The sequence below is a fragment of the Sabethes cyaneus genome, chromosome 1 (genome assembly GCF_943734655.1).
Source record: "Sabethes cyaneus chromosome 1, idSabCyanKW18_F2, whole genome shotgun sequence".
Taxonomy (NCBI): domain Eukaryota; kingdom Metazoa; phylum Arthropoda; class Insecta; order Diptera; family Culicidae; genus Sabethes; species Sabethes cyaneus.
In genome coordinates this window covers 115,543,162-115,554,277 of record NC_071353.1, presented here as the reverse complement: position 1 = coordinate 115,554,277, position 11,116 = coordinate 115,543,162, and the positions used below count along the sequence as shown (strand labels likewise).

At 41.3% G+C, this 11,116-nt stretch overlaps 1 protein-coding gene across 9 annotated transcripts in view; it reads right to left on the bottom strand.

The window, feature by feature from the left end:
* Window positions 1–6,472: 6,472 nt before the first annotated feature.
* The window catches only part of LOC128738457 (protein FAM107B), a 149,865-nt gene continuing 145,221 nt past the window's right edge, over window positions 6,473–11,116 (bottom strand). For all 9 annotated transcript variants that reach the window (XM_053833609.1, XM_053833619.1, XM_053833673.1 and 6 more), the window contains one exon: window positions 6,473–8,323. In XM_053833609.1, the coding sequence (XP_053689584.1) occupies window positions 8,038–8,323 (286 nt within the window). In that variant the 3' untranslated portion in view covers window positions 6,473–8,037. The remainder of the gene's footprint in view (window positions 8,324–11,116) is intronic.

The window sequence follows — 11,116 nt, the reverse complement described above, 5'->3', positions numbered from 1 at the left end:
CTGGACGGGTAAGCTTTGGTGAACCGTTATGGCCAGCGCTGGATGGTTAGGGTCGAGCGGGACTAGTGGCTCAGCAGCTTCGAACAACTCGCACATACTTTCATTGTTAGTCAGTATTAAGTCAAGAAGACGATCGTTACTATTAGTCACGTAATTAATTTGAGAAAGACTATGTAAGTTGAACCCATCCAACAAATCGAAACTGGCAGTAGAAATGTTTGAATGGAGGTAGTCAATGGAAGGGGAATTGTTGTTTAAGCGAATCCACCGTAATCCAGACTGATTGTAGTCTCCAAACAGCATTGAGAGATCATTCGGCTGCAGACGAGACATAATAGAGCCGATGGAGTTAATATGACTATCTACAGCGTTGGCATCAGCTCGGCGATCAGGTGGCAAATATATTACGCCAACACTGATTTTGCGAATTGATGTCTTGATCATCACCCACAGCTGTTCGATTCTGTCGCAAACTGGTGTCGGGTCAACATAACTAATCAAACGCATTGAAACAGCAATCAAAACTCCTCCTCCACGTGCCTTAGCGCTGTTAGTGCTATTGCGATCACAACGGTATACATTAAAATAGTTACCAAAGAGTTGCACAGAATTAATCTGAGCATCCAACCACGTTTCCGTCAATACAATGACATCGTAGTCATATTCAGAAGCCGCCAAGAAGAAATCATCGATTTTTGTCCGCAGTCCACGGACATTTTGATACAAAAACCGCAGTCCAGGAACATCGTTGTCGAGTTGATGGTGATTAGCAAGTAAATGTCTACAAGGTGCGGGGATATCAGGTGCCGAATTAATATTAATAGAAGAATACTTGCCTACACTAGCAAGCTGGAAGACCCCTTCTCCATTCTCAAACACAGGACCGGGACGACTGATGAGCGCTGGCTGCAGTGGCGCGACTGTGATGAGTGGATTAGGGGCTTCCAAAATGCTTGTTTCGGTGCGTCCCGGGCCAGATCCAATGGTGGAAACTAATTTAAAGGTGTCAGACGAGGATTCGTTGAAGGCTGCGAGGGAACCGATTGTACCGTACGTTGAAATTTTGATGCTTTCGGCCCCCAAAAATCCTTAGAGCTATTTCTCTCTTCAAATTGCCGAAAATAAATCCCCTTCGGCCAGATGTTAGCATCAAGCGCAACTTCTTTAAGCTCAAGATCAAAGCCAACTTTAAAGGACACGAAAGCAAGCGTTTTTATATCAGCATCTTTTTTAATCAGCTTTCGAACATCTGGTTGCGCACCAGGTACGCATTCCTTAACTAGAGCCGATATTTCATCCTCAGACACATGCGGAGCGATGCGTGATAGATACAGCCAAAATTTTTCCTCCGGTTGGGGAACTGTATCCACTAATTTAGGAAAATTTTCGACGTTTCTAGCTCCGCTAATCAAATTAGAAAACATTCTTGGTCGTTTGGGTGTATCACCTGGTGATGCAATTCTAGGGCGTTTATTACGGCGATTAGCAGTCGAAAAATCAGGCGTTGCGTGTACCGAAAACTTGTCAGAAATCGACCCAATGAATGTCGTTATTCGACCAAGCTCATTTTTCAAATCACTTACGCAGCTGTTGATTGATTCAGCAGCAGATGCTATATCAGCAACAGCACAGTCGGTTGCGGCTTTTGTTTTCAAGCTCTCGACCGAATCCATACAATCGTTGCAGATCCAAAGTAGGTTCGATTGTTCATTGAAAAAGTCCAAATTCGCACGAACCCAACCGAAGCATTTCAAGTGTGCAACACAGTCACATAGATGGCATTTGATCAAATTACGATTCTTAATGGGTTCAGAGCACTTGTAACAAACTTTTTTCATCTCGGTGGGAGCTTTACGTTTGTCAGATTGCATAGTCAAGGGCGGCTTAAAAATCCAAATTCCAAATAGCAGCTTGCGGTGATTAGATACGGACGGCGCACACGTAGAGAAGGAGATCAATCAAGCTTTCAAAGCTTTCAACTTTTGCTCCTAGATGGCGCTTCAGTAGAAAAAAATGCGCGTAGCGGTAGAGGCAAGTATGTGCAAAATAACGACAAAAATTTCTTCACTTAGATTAGCTCGAAAAGCGTTGGATGCATATAAACTTCACCACTTGCACAATAAATGCTATTTCAGCAGATCAATAATCGCGAATTCACGGAAATCAGGTACCAAAATCCAATAGAACGAGAGTTTAAATACGGGGATCAAAATAGTCACTCAAACGTTACAGGCCAGGTTGCCAGAAAAAGAGGTGGTGACTTTGATATTGAAGACAGAAAATTTGTCATGGTGGAGGCCAGCTGCGCTAGATTGAAAGCGGAGGCTTGAAGGATTGGGATTGTAATAAACGTGTTGTAAACCAAATACATGAATGATAGAGGTTCGAATGAGAAGAAAGTGCCTTTTTCGCGGACGGTAATCTTTGACGGCGACAAACAAGAAGTAGTAGTTGAGGTCGTGCATGTGGGATCGCTGGCAGCCACGGCAACAACACAAGTCAGGTGATCCTGTGACATACTCAAGCAGAGCATCAAGCTTAGCCTTGCTAACACTCCAGGAATCCTGCTTTTAGAATATAGTGGATTTTTATTTCATGGTGCAGACGATTCCTTTACCGAGTTATAGGTATCCCGTGGATTCAACTCTCAGATTCTCATATATGAATATGGTTCTATAAGCGAGGTATTCAGTGCGAATCCTCTACAGAATTCCTTCATGCGATTCCAGTGCTAGAAATCCTAGAGAATCTGGATCTCGATTCGATATCGGTTCATCGGATCACCTTAAGAGCGACGTTAAAAATCATGCAGGATAAGCTGTCTGTAGCACCATCGTCGCGTCTCGAAAAGACTCTAGACTCTAACAGCCTCTTCCAGCTAAGATTCGAACATGCAACGTACCTCAATGCCGACTGCAAGGCCAAAATTGTAACATTTGTCTTCTATTATTTCAATTTAATTTTTTGTCAGAGGAAGAACACCCCAGTAAACCATTTGGTTTGTATATCTCGATTGCAACTGAGATCTGAACGAAAAAGTTTTATTTCACGCCATATAAGAACATATATGTACCAAAGTGGAGGCGATATACGTGCGAAAGCTTTGACAATTATTTGTAATTCTTTTTTGCGTAGTTTTTATAACACGCAACTAAATACTCCTGAATATATGATTAAGATATAATCAAATATTGCAATCGTCTATACTGCTTTATAATTCACAGTCATGAATTGTATATGAAGGCACGCACGACTGCAAAACAACTTATTGTTCACTTCGATTTGACATACTCTAATTATTATACAATTCCAATGTGAAATTGACATGAAAACGATTTATTATGAAGTTTCTATTACGATTTTGTGTTATCTGGGACTCCATTTCAACCAAATTAACTTTTAACTGAAAATCCCCATTTCCGGAATAAACTTGATCCTAACTAAACGGTAAGGCTATGTGAGATTTCTTCTTGTAAACCCCCTCCCCCCCCCCCCTCCACCCCCAAAGAATCTTTTCTGGCTACGCCTGTGATCACGACAGTTTATTTTCGTAAGATAAGAACCCGCAAAATGTGATATTATTCGTGGCTGTTCGAAGAATAAATCGCTCGTGTAAAAGATGTGATTCGAATTTCAAACACCAAAATTTTCCTAATATCATTAAAAATTAAACTAAAGCGATAGTCACTTTATTTCAACTTTGTTTCAGTTAGTACATGCCTTCCACGTATTTAATAATCGTAACGAGCAACGATAACCGCTTTAAAATTGATTTATAGATTTTTTGTATTTTTAGAAAAAGGAAATAAAAATACTGTGACGTGAGACATAAGTTTGTGCTTGGTTATATCTAATAGGAAATCCGCTTTTGGCCAATCACTTCACCCAGTCGGTGAGCTCCAATTCTTTGTTTGTGAACATGATAGTATCGGGTCCAGATCTATTGTGATTTTTCCCTTTTTACACAACCTGAATCTGGTGGTTGATCTCGAAATATTGAATCCTTTGCAGGTCGTGCTTACAGGGGTATCATTTCTAATATCGTGGGGACATTAGGCCGTATGAATAAGTCAGAGCAAACTCTCCCATAAGATTTTGACGGGAAAAGCAAAGCAAACTGTTTTATTCATACGGCCTATTGCTGGATTTTCCTTTCCGAATAATTTTTCGGGTGATCTCTCTTCTTTTTTTAGCCATCTAAAATGGAACACTAATTGTAATAAAAGAGTATTTTCAGCAAAATATCGATGAAACTTAGGTTTAGCAAAACAAATGAACGGTCGGTTTTCTTTATTATGTTCCAAAATAACAAGCTTTGTGGTTGACGAGATGGCCAAAACATATGTCCATGGAGAAAGTTGTTATCTACTTTGGCCACACTTTTTATGTTTCCCGAACACCAGATACGGCTCGAACTTTGATGACATTGATGGTGAAGCGTAGCGGGCGGCTTTGGACTTCTGAACTGAACTCTGGCGTAGGAAGAGCTGGAGTTCTTCTAGATCTTTTGCTTCTTCTACTTCTGGATCATCTTCATGGTCTGTTGGTAATTCCAAGGTCTCTTGAATTAGTGGTGCTTCGACAGGTATCTTAGCTAGATCTTCTCGAACGTCCGGAAGAATAGGTTGTTGATCTGTTGTCTCAGGTATGGTTGCTGCTGGCATAGGATGAAGTCCGAACATGTCCACTAGAATGCTCAGTTGACTTGTCCAGGATTGTCATCTGCTTGACGGTGCTTGAGCCGGTTTGCATTCGATCGTATCAGCTTGCATCTTCCATGCTGAACTTCCAACAATATGTTTCACTTGACGTTGCTAAGAGATTCAATAACTTCTCCTGTGTACCAGGTCCACTTCTTGGCAACAGAACGGGGAGCTGTTCCGAGTTTCTTGTTGAATTGCTCATTCTGCTGCTGATTCACGGTACCTGGCTACCGTTGCGATGGTGAATGTAGGCTCAGGATTGTCCGCATCTTTCGATCTAGCATCAGTTCTGCTGACGATTGTCATTGCAGTGTACGGCTTGGAGTTGAACGGTACGTTTGAAGGAATACTAGCAGTGTCTTGTCCATCTTTTCCCCATCGTTGATTTTCAGCAACCACCGTTTCAGCATTTCAACAAATTTTTCTGCTTGACTGTTGGACTGTGGGCGATACGGGGTGCTGTTCGCAGATGCTGGAGTTCACGCAGCTGGAGCACGCAGAATGCGGCAACATGATCCGAGGTGAACTGCGAACCGTTGTCCTATACTATCGTTTCTAGATCTCCAAATCGGGAAGACAGATCGTCCAGGAATTCAGCAGTTGCGGTTGGAGATCCATCCAGGAATTCAGCAGTTGCGGTTGGAGATTGAACGATTTTCGCTTCAGACCATTTGGAATGCGCATTGGCAACAACCAGGAAATACAGATGGAAGAACGGCGAAACGATGAAATCTATACGGATTCGCTCCTACGATTTTGTTGCTTGCGGCCATGACTGCAGAGAAACCTTCGGTGGTGTATTCGAATGGGTGGCACAGTTTTTGCACTTGTTAACGAAATCTTCGATTGCGTAGTCGATTTTCGCCAAGAAAACGTTACTGCGAGCACCTTTTATTCCCTCGATTCCGGGATGAAGTCGATGGGGTTGCTTTAGAATACTATGGCGTAGGTTGGTTGGAATCATCAACCGATCCGACATCATCAGGCATCATTTCACGACAGCAAGGACTTCACGGTAAGCAGGGATGGTTCGATCACTTTGACTCAATTTTGATTCATTTGACAGTACCGTCTTAACGGGGCCAAATATGACAAAGTTATATATGGGACATTTGTAGAACAAATTAATTTCTATAATTTTAAATGAACTTTCATTTAGTCACTGATGAGTTACTAGCACCGTAACTACAAACGATACAGCAAAACTTTGTTCAGAAAATTTGTAAATTAACACCCCTATTCTGTATATCGAACAGGTTTATGTTTCGTTCCAAACTGACATTTCACTCGAAAAACAGCGGCTCGAACGAAAGATCTTCATATGAAAAAACAACTCGAACGAAATATTTGCCAAGTCGATCGAAATATTTCAACTCGTTCGAAATACAGAATATGGGTGTAAAACTTGTTCTACAAATGTCCCATCCCATATATAACATTGTCGTATTTGGCTCGGCTGAGACGGTACTGTCAAATGAATCAAAATTGAGTCAAAGTGATCGAACCATCCTTGATGGTAAGGATAGAATTATCGTACTAAATCATCTGCTAGACTTTCAGCTAGGCTAGCGATTATTATAAAATGGCGGAAAGAATTGGAAACAAAGACCGAGTACAATAGAGAGGAATTCTTGATACGACAAGAGCCAGCCCGGCTCTCGGCTGGTAAAGTAAGTAAGTAAGTAAGTATTAAGTAATGGAAACAGAGACATTCGGATAGGATAGGAGCACACCCAGACGTTTTCAGTTAAAATAGTGATTTTACTCTCTAAGTTCGACAGCGTAGGATCTACACCGTCTAGAACTTCACTACCACGAACTTACTACACATATGATTCTGGTTTGTTTGCCTATTTGTTTGCTTGCTTATGATAGGTTATCCGGTACTCGTATAACTAGATATTCCGTTAACAAATTTTGCCACTATCAATCACTGCTGCTGCTCATGTCAACTGAGCTCTAGCCTAGGTGGTAGAATTTTTTTGTTTTTGTGTTATGATAGTTGTTGATTTATTCCCTATATGTACTATTATAAACCTGTAAGTTTAACACGTAGTTACATGAACTTTCCACTTGAGTAACCAGCTTAACACTTGTTTTATGATTGATTGTAGGTATGTATTGTATGGTGGAGTCGCAGACCAAAACCGTTTTACATGGGAAAAGGGCTGCGGAATATGAATAATCAGTTCTCATCTATAATACGGATCATACTAACAAGGCCGAACGCGGGATTCGATAGTCTTCTGGTGTTGTGTACTAACTGTACGCACTACTCTACTCATGTCTCTAATCAGGTTTTGTATGCTCAGTACGGTTTTTGATGAAGATTGATTTGGTGTGGTGATTCGGTGATGGTGAAGATGATTTGTTAACTTTCATTGCTTTCTACGTTACAGAAGGTCATTAGTTTTTTTTTTGGTTTTGGAATGGAGATTAGAATACCATTTTACGTCCTATCAGATTCATCAAGTTGGGTTGAGTATCGATGATTACGGTCCCTCTATATTCGTTACTCGTTTAGCTCTTTCTTCGAACCAAAAAAAGGCAGATTTTCTCTCATGTTTGATCATGGTTGTTCAGATTTACTTTTGCCTCGGTTACTTTCATATAAAATTCTGCTGACAAATGACTTACAAACTAAACCAGAACTAGTCGCTATAGAATACGGTATCTGACGCTTAACTGTTTGTCTGTGTTTATACTATCGTTTTTTCTATTTTCACGGAAGAAGGATTACGGGAAGGATTTCCAGAGTGGAGTCTTCCGACCGGTTCAATGGGACGGGACGTCCCCAATCAGTCATTTATCACAATTTCGCCCCTTTAATTCTCTGGTTGCCGGAAATCCTTCCTCGTGAGCGCGTATCTCTACAAATTAAACACTTTTCCAATTTTATACATGCAACAGATCTTTCTATCTAGAGAGATAATAGAATTAGACATACATATAACTCATTAAAACTACTTAAAGCATGTCGCCTCTCATCTTCTTTCTGCAATACATTGCAATTATACTCTTAACTGTTCTGTTTCGTTTTGTTTTTCTGGTTTGAATTTATCTAAAAAAAAATTTGTAAATAAAAACATCGCCAACCGGCTCACATTCCACTCAAATGCAGTGCCATTGAAGAGTTTTAAAAACACAGAACGGAAATCATTGTAGTCGCTATCACTTGTCTACACGTTAAAACTTAACTGATAATCGAGAAAATTGGTACGGGTGGTTGGTGGGGAAGGGGGGAAAGGGGTTAAAATAAATCCGAGGCTCGGGTTTTACTGTGTTTTCACTAAAAGCGACCTCTCCCTCTGCTCGCATTCGACTACTTATCGGTCTATTTCGAGTAGACGGCCGTGGTGGCACGCAGTTTCGCACGAGCATTCAGGTATTCGGGATTGATGGAGTCGGGCTGATCCTGCTGGGAACCGGCGGCCGCTGCCGCCAGGCTTTTCTGCTCCAGCCGGGCCGCTCGCTGCATGATCACTCGGCCCAGCTCGTTAGCGATCGTGTTCTCCTGGGCTTGCTGCTTGGCGAGGTTTTGCGCCGCCAGAACCTGGCGCTCCTTTTGCTTCTCCAGTGCCCGCTGCAGTTCGGATTTTTGATTGAGCACATTTTTACCCCTGCAAGTGAAAGGAAGGCAGATTAATGGAAACGTTACTGACAATCTTGTTATAGTACTGTGTTTAGGGAGATGCCATTGAATATGCAAGTCTTTGTTTTTATTAGTTTCTTATCTTCGGTATAAAACCGTAGGGGGTCGTCTTTGCTCGGACACTTAAGGGGTTTCAGGTAAAACTCAATAAAACCCGGCTTTATTGCATCTATTTTCCCTTAAATGTGGAGAAAAACCATAAATTCTTACCTCCACATTGCAAATTTGGTTCCATTTGCTTGATTAGTACTCGAGTTATGAGGAAATTTTTATATTATTTGTATGTCAATTTACCATAGAAAATATTCTTGCCTTCTGAAACCCCTACATTCTAAATTTGGTTCCATTTACTTGATTAGTTCTAGAGTTTTGAGGAAATTTGTATTTCATTTGTATGGGAGCTCCCCCTCTTACGCCCTCCTTAAAATTGCTCTATAGCCCCCTATAAAATTGCTGGTCATTTTATCTATCCAACGATATACAAATTGTTCAGTTTCGTTCAGTAGTTTTGTAGTTATTAGCATTTGAAATCTTTCATTCAAACGTTACACTGCTATTTTCGTTTTCACAAAGTGCTACCCAGTCCCAGTATAGTAAACAAAGACGTAGTCCTACATCAAAAAATATGTTTTTGCTTCAAAATCTAGTATTTTTATGTCAAGTTTAAACTGTTTCAAAAAAAATATCAACCTAACGTTTAGAAATATTGCTCCTTTATTTATTGGAAACATTTGCAACTACACCTTTATGAAATTTGCTCGAGTTATGCTGAAATTTGTGCTGCAGTTGTATTGGAGCTCCCGCTTTTAGAGGGGAGGGGGTCTCTAACAACAGACAAGTACAGACAAATTTTCAAAATTCATTTTTATAGGTATGATGCTCTTAGACAGGAGGTATATGAACCCTTATGTCTGTAAAAAGCCTTGCGCTTAAACGTCCTTGCTTGACTTGACCCTTCTTTATCGACAGACTTCACAGCAGGCTAATTAGCGTACAGGACTGTTACGGGCTAGCACCGCCGAGCCGAGATTCGAACATACGACGACTGGCTTGTTAGACCAGCATCATACTTCTAACCAATTAAGCGGAACTCCTCTGACAAATCCTCGATAAATTCCGGGACCTCACCCTTTGTTTTTAGACTTCAAGGCGGCGGACGATTCAGTTAAACGAAATGAGCTGAGGCAGATTATGCTTCAATACAGACAAAACAACACAAACAAAACTGATTAAGCTGACACCCTTGATGGTTCAAAATCTAGCGTCAGGATAGCGAGTGAGACCTCGGACTCGTTTATGACGTTAGATGGTTTGAAGTAAGGTGACGGACTATCGAATTTGTTATTCAACATTGGAAGGTATTATTCGAAGGTAGTCACCAACATCACGAAATCTGATAATACTCCTAGGATTCGAGAACGACATCGATATCATCGGTATTAACCGTGGAGTTGTGGAAGAAGCGTACACGCATCTTTAACAGGAAGCTACGAGAGCAGGGTTTATCATAAATTCTACCAAAACAAAATATACGGTGGTTGGTAGAGAGTCCGGTAGGCCTTCGGGTGTGGGAACTGCGGTGGTGATAAATGGAGGTACTTTTGAAATGGTCGACGAATTTGACCTTGGTACGTTAGTGACATGTGACAACGATGTGAGCCGTGAAGAAAAACGGCGGATAGCAGCTGCCCACAAGGTCTTCTACGGATTACGTAGCCAACTAAGGTTCAGTAGCCTGCAACTCCATACAAAACTCGCACTCTATAAGATGCTAATTATCAATATATATCAAATTTATCAAGCATGGGCATAGCGACGAGGGGGGGTGGGGCTTTTGGGAGTTCAAGCCCCCCCCCCCCCAGACGAAAATTTGTTCTACACTTTGAAGCTTGAAATTTCTGTTTCCAATTGCTTAGAACACAGGCAAATTTACGGGACTAGTTGTACGATCGCCATTGTCGTCGTCAGAGCACTACAAAACTAGCAAAGCACAGCTATCAACGGAACTTCAATGGATAATGTCATACGGAGGAGTGGATCGAAGGTATGGTTTGTTCATCTAAAGGGCGATAGGCTAGATTATTGTAATTACCACGGTCCACTGTCAACTAGTCAATGCCCCTACAAGGTGCTCTCCCTGATTTTGTTGCGTTATCTATCCCCAACAACAAGATAATTTGTAGGGCAGTATCAGGCGGGCTTTATGGGGGGCCTGTGCTACTACGCATCAAATTTTCACTCTCCGATAAATCCTCCAGAAATGTCGGAAGTAAAACGTGCTCACTCATCACATTTTCGTTGATTTCAGGACAGCATGTTATACAGTCAAATGCTAACAGCTGTGGTTAATAATGAACGAGAACGGTATTCTGGACAAGCTGATGCGGATGATCAAAGTTACCCCAGAGCGAGTGATGTGCTACGTGCGCGTTTCGGAGGCAATATCGAGTTGCGGTGTGTCCTGTATGTTATTCGATATCGCTTTTGAAGGTGCGATCTATGATCTAGATATGATCTAGAGACTGCTTGAAAGGATTAACGAAACAATATTTTTTGACGAAACGGTTGCTTCTCGAACAAAAAAATCAATTTTAGGCATAAATTTTACATAAATGGATACAATCGGGCGAAAAATAGGGTTATTCGCTCACTTTTTCATAACTCTTCACTTGGACTAAGACTAGGTTAATCGTGTGTATGTGTGTGTGTGTGTGTGTGTGTGCGTGTGTGTGTGCGTGTGTGTGTGCGTGTGTGTGTGCGT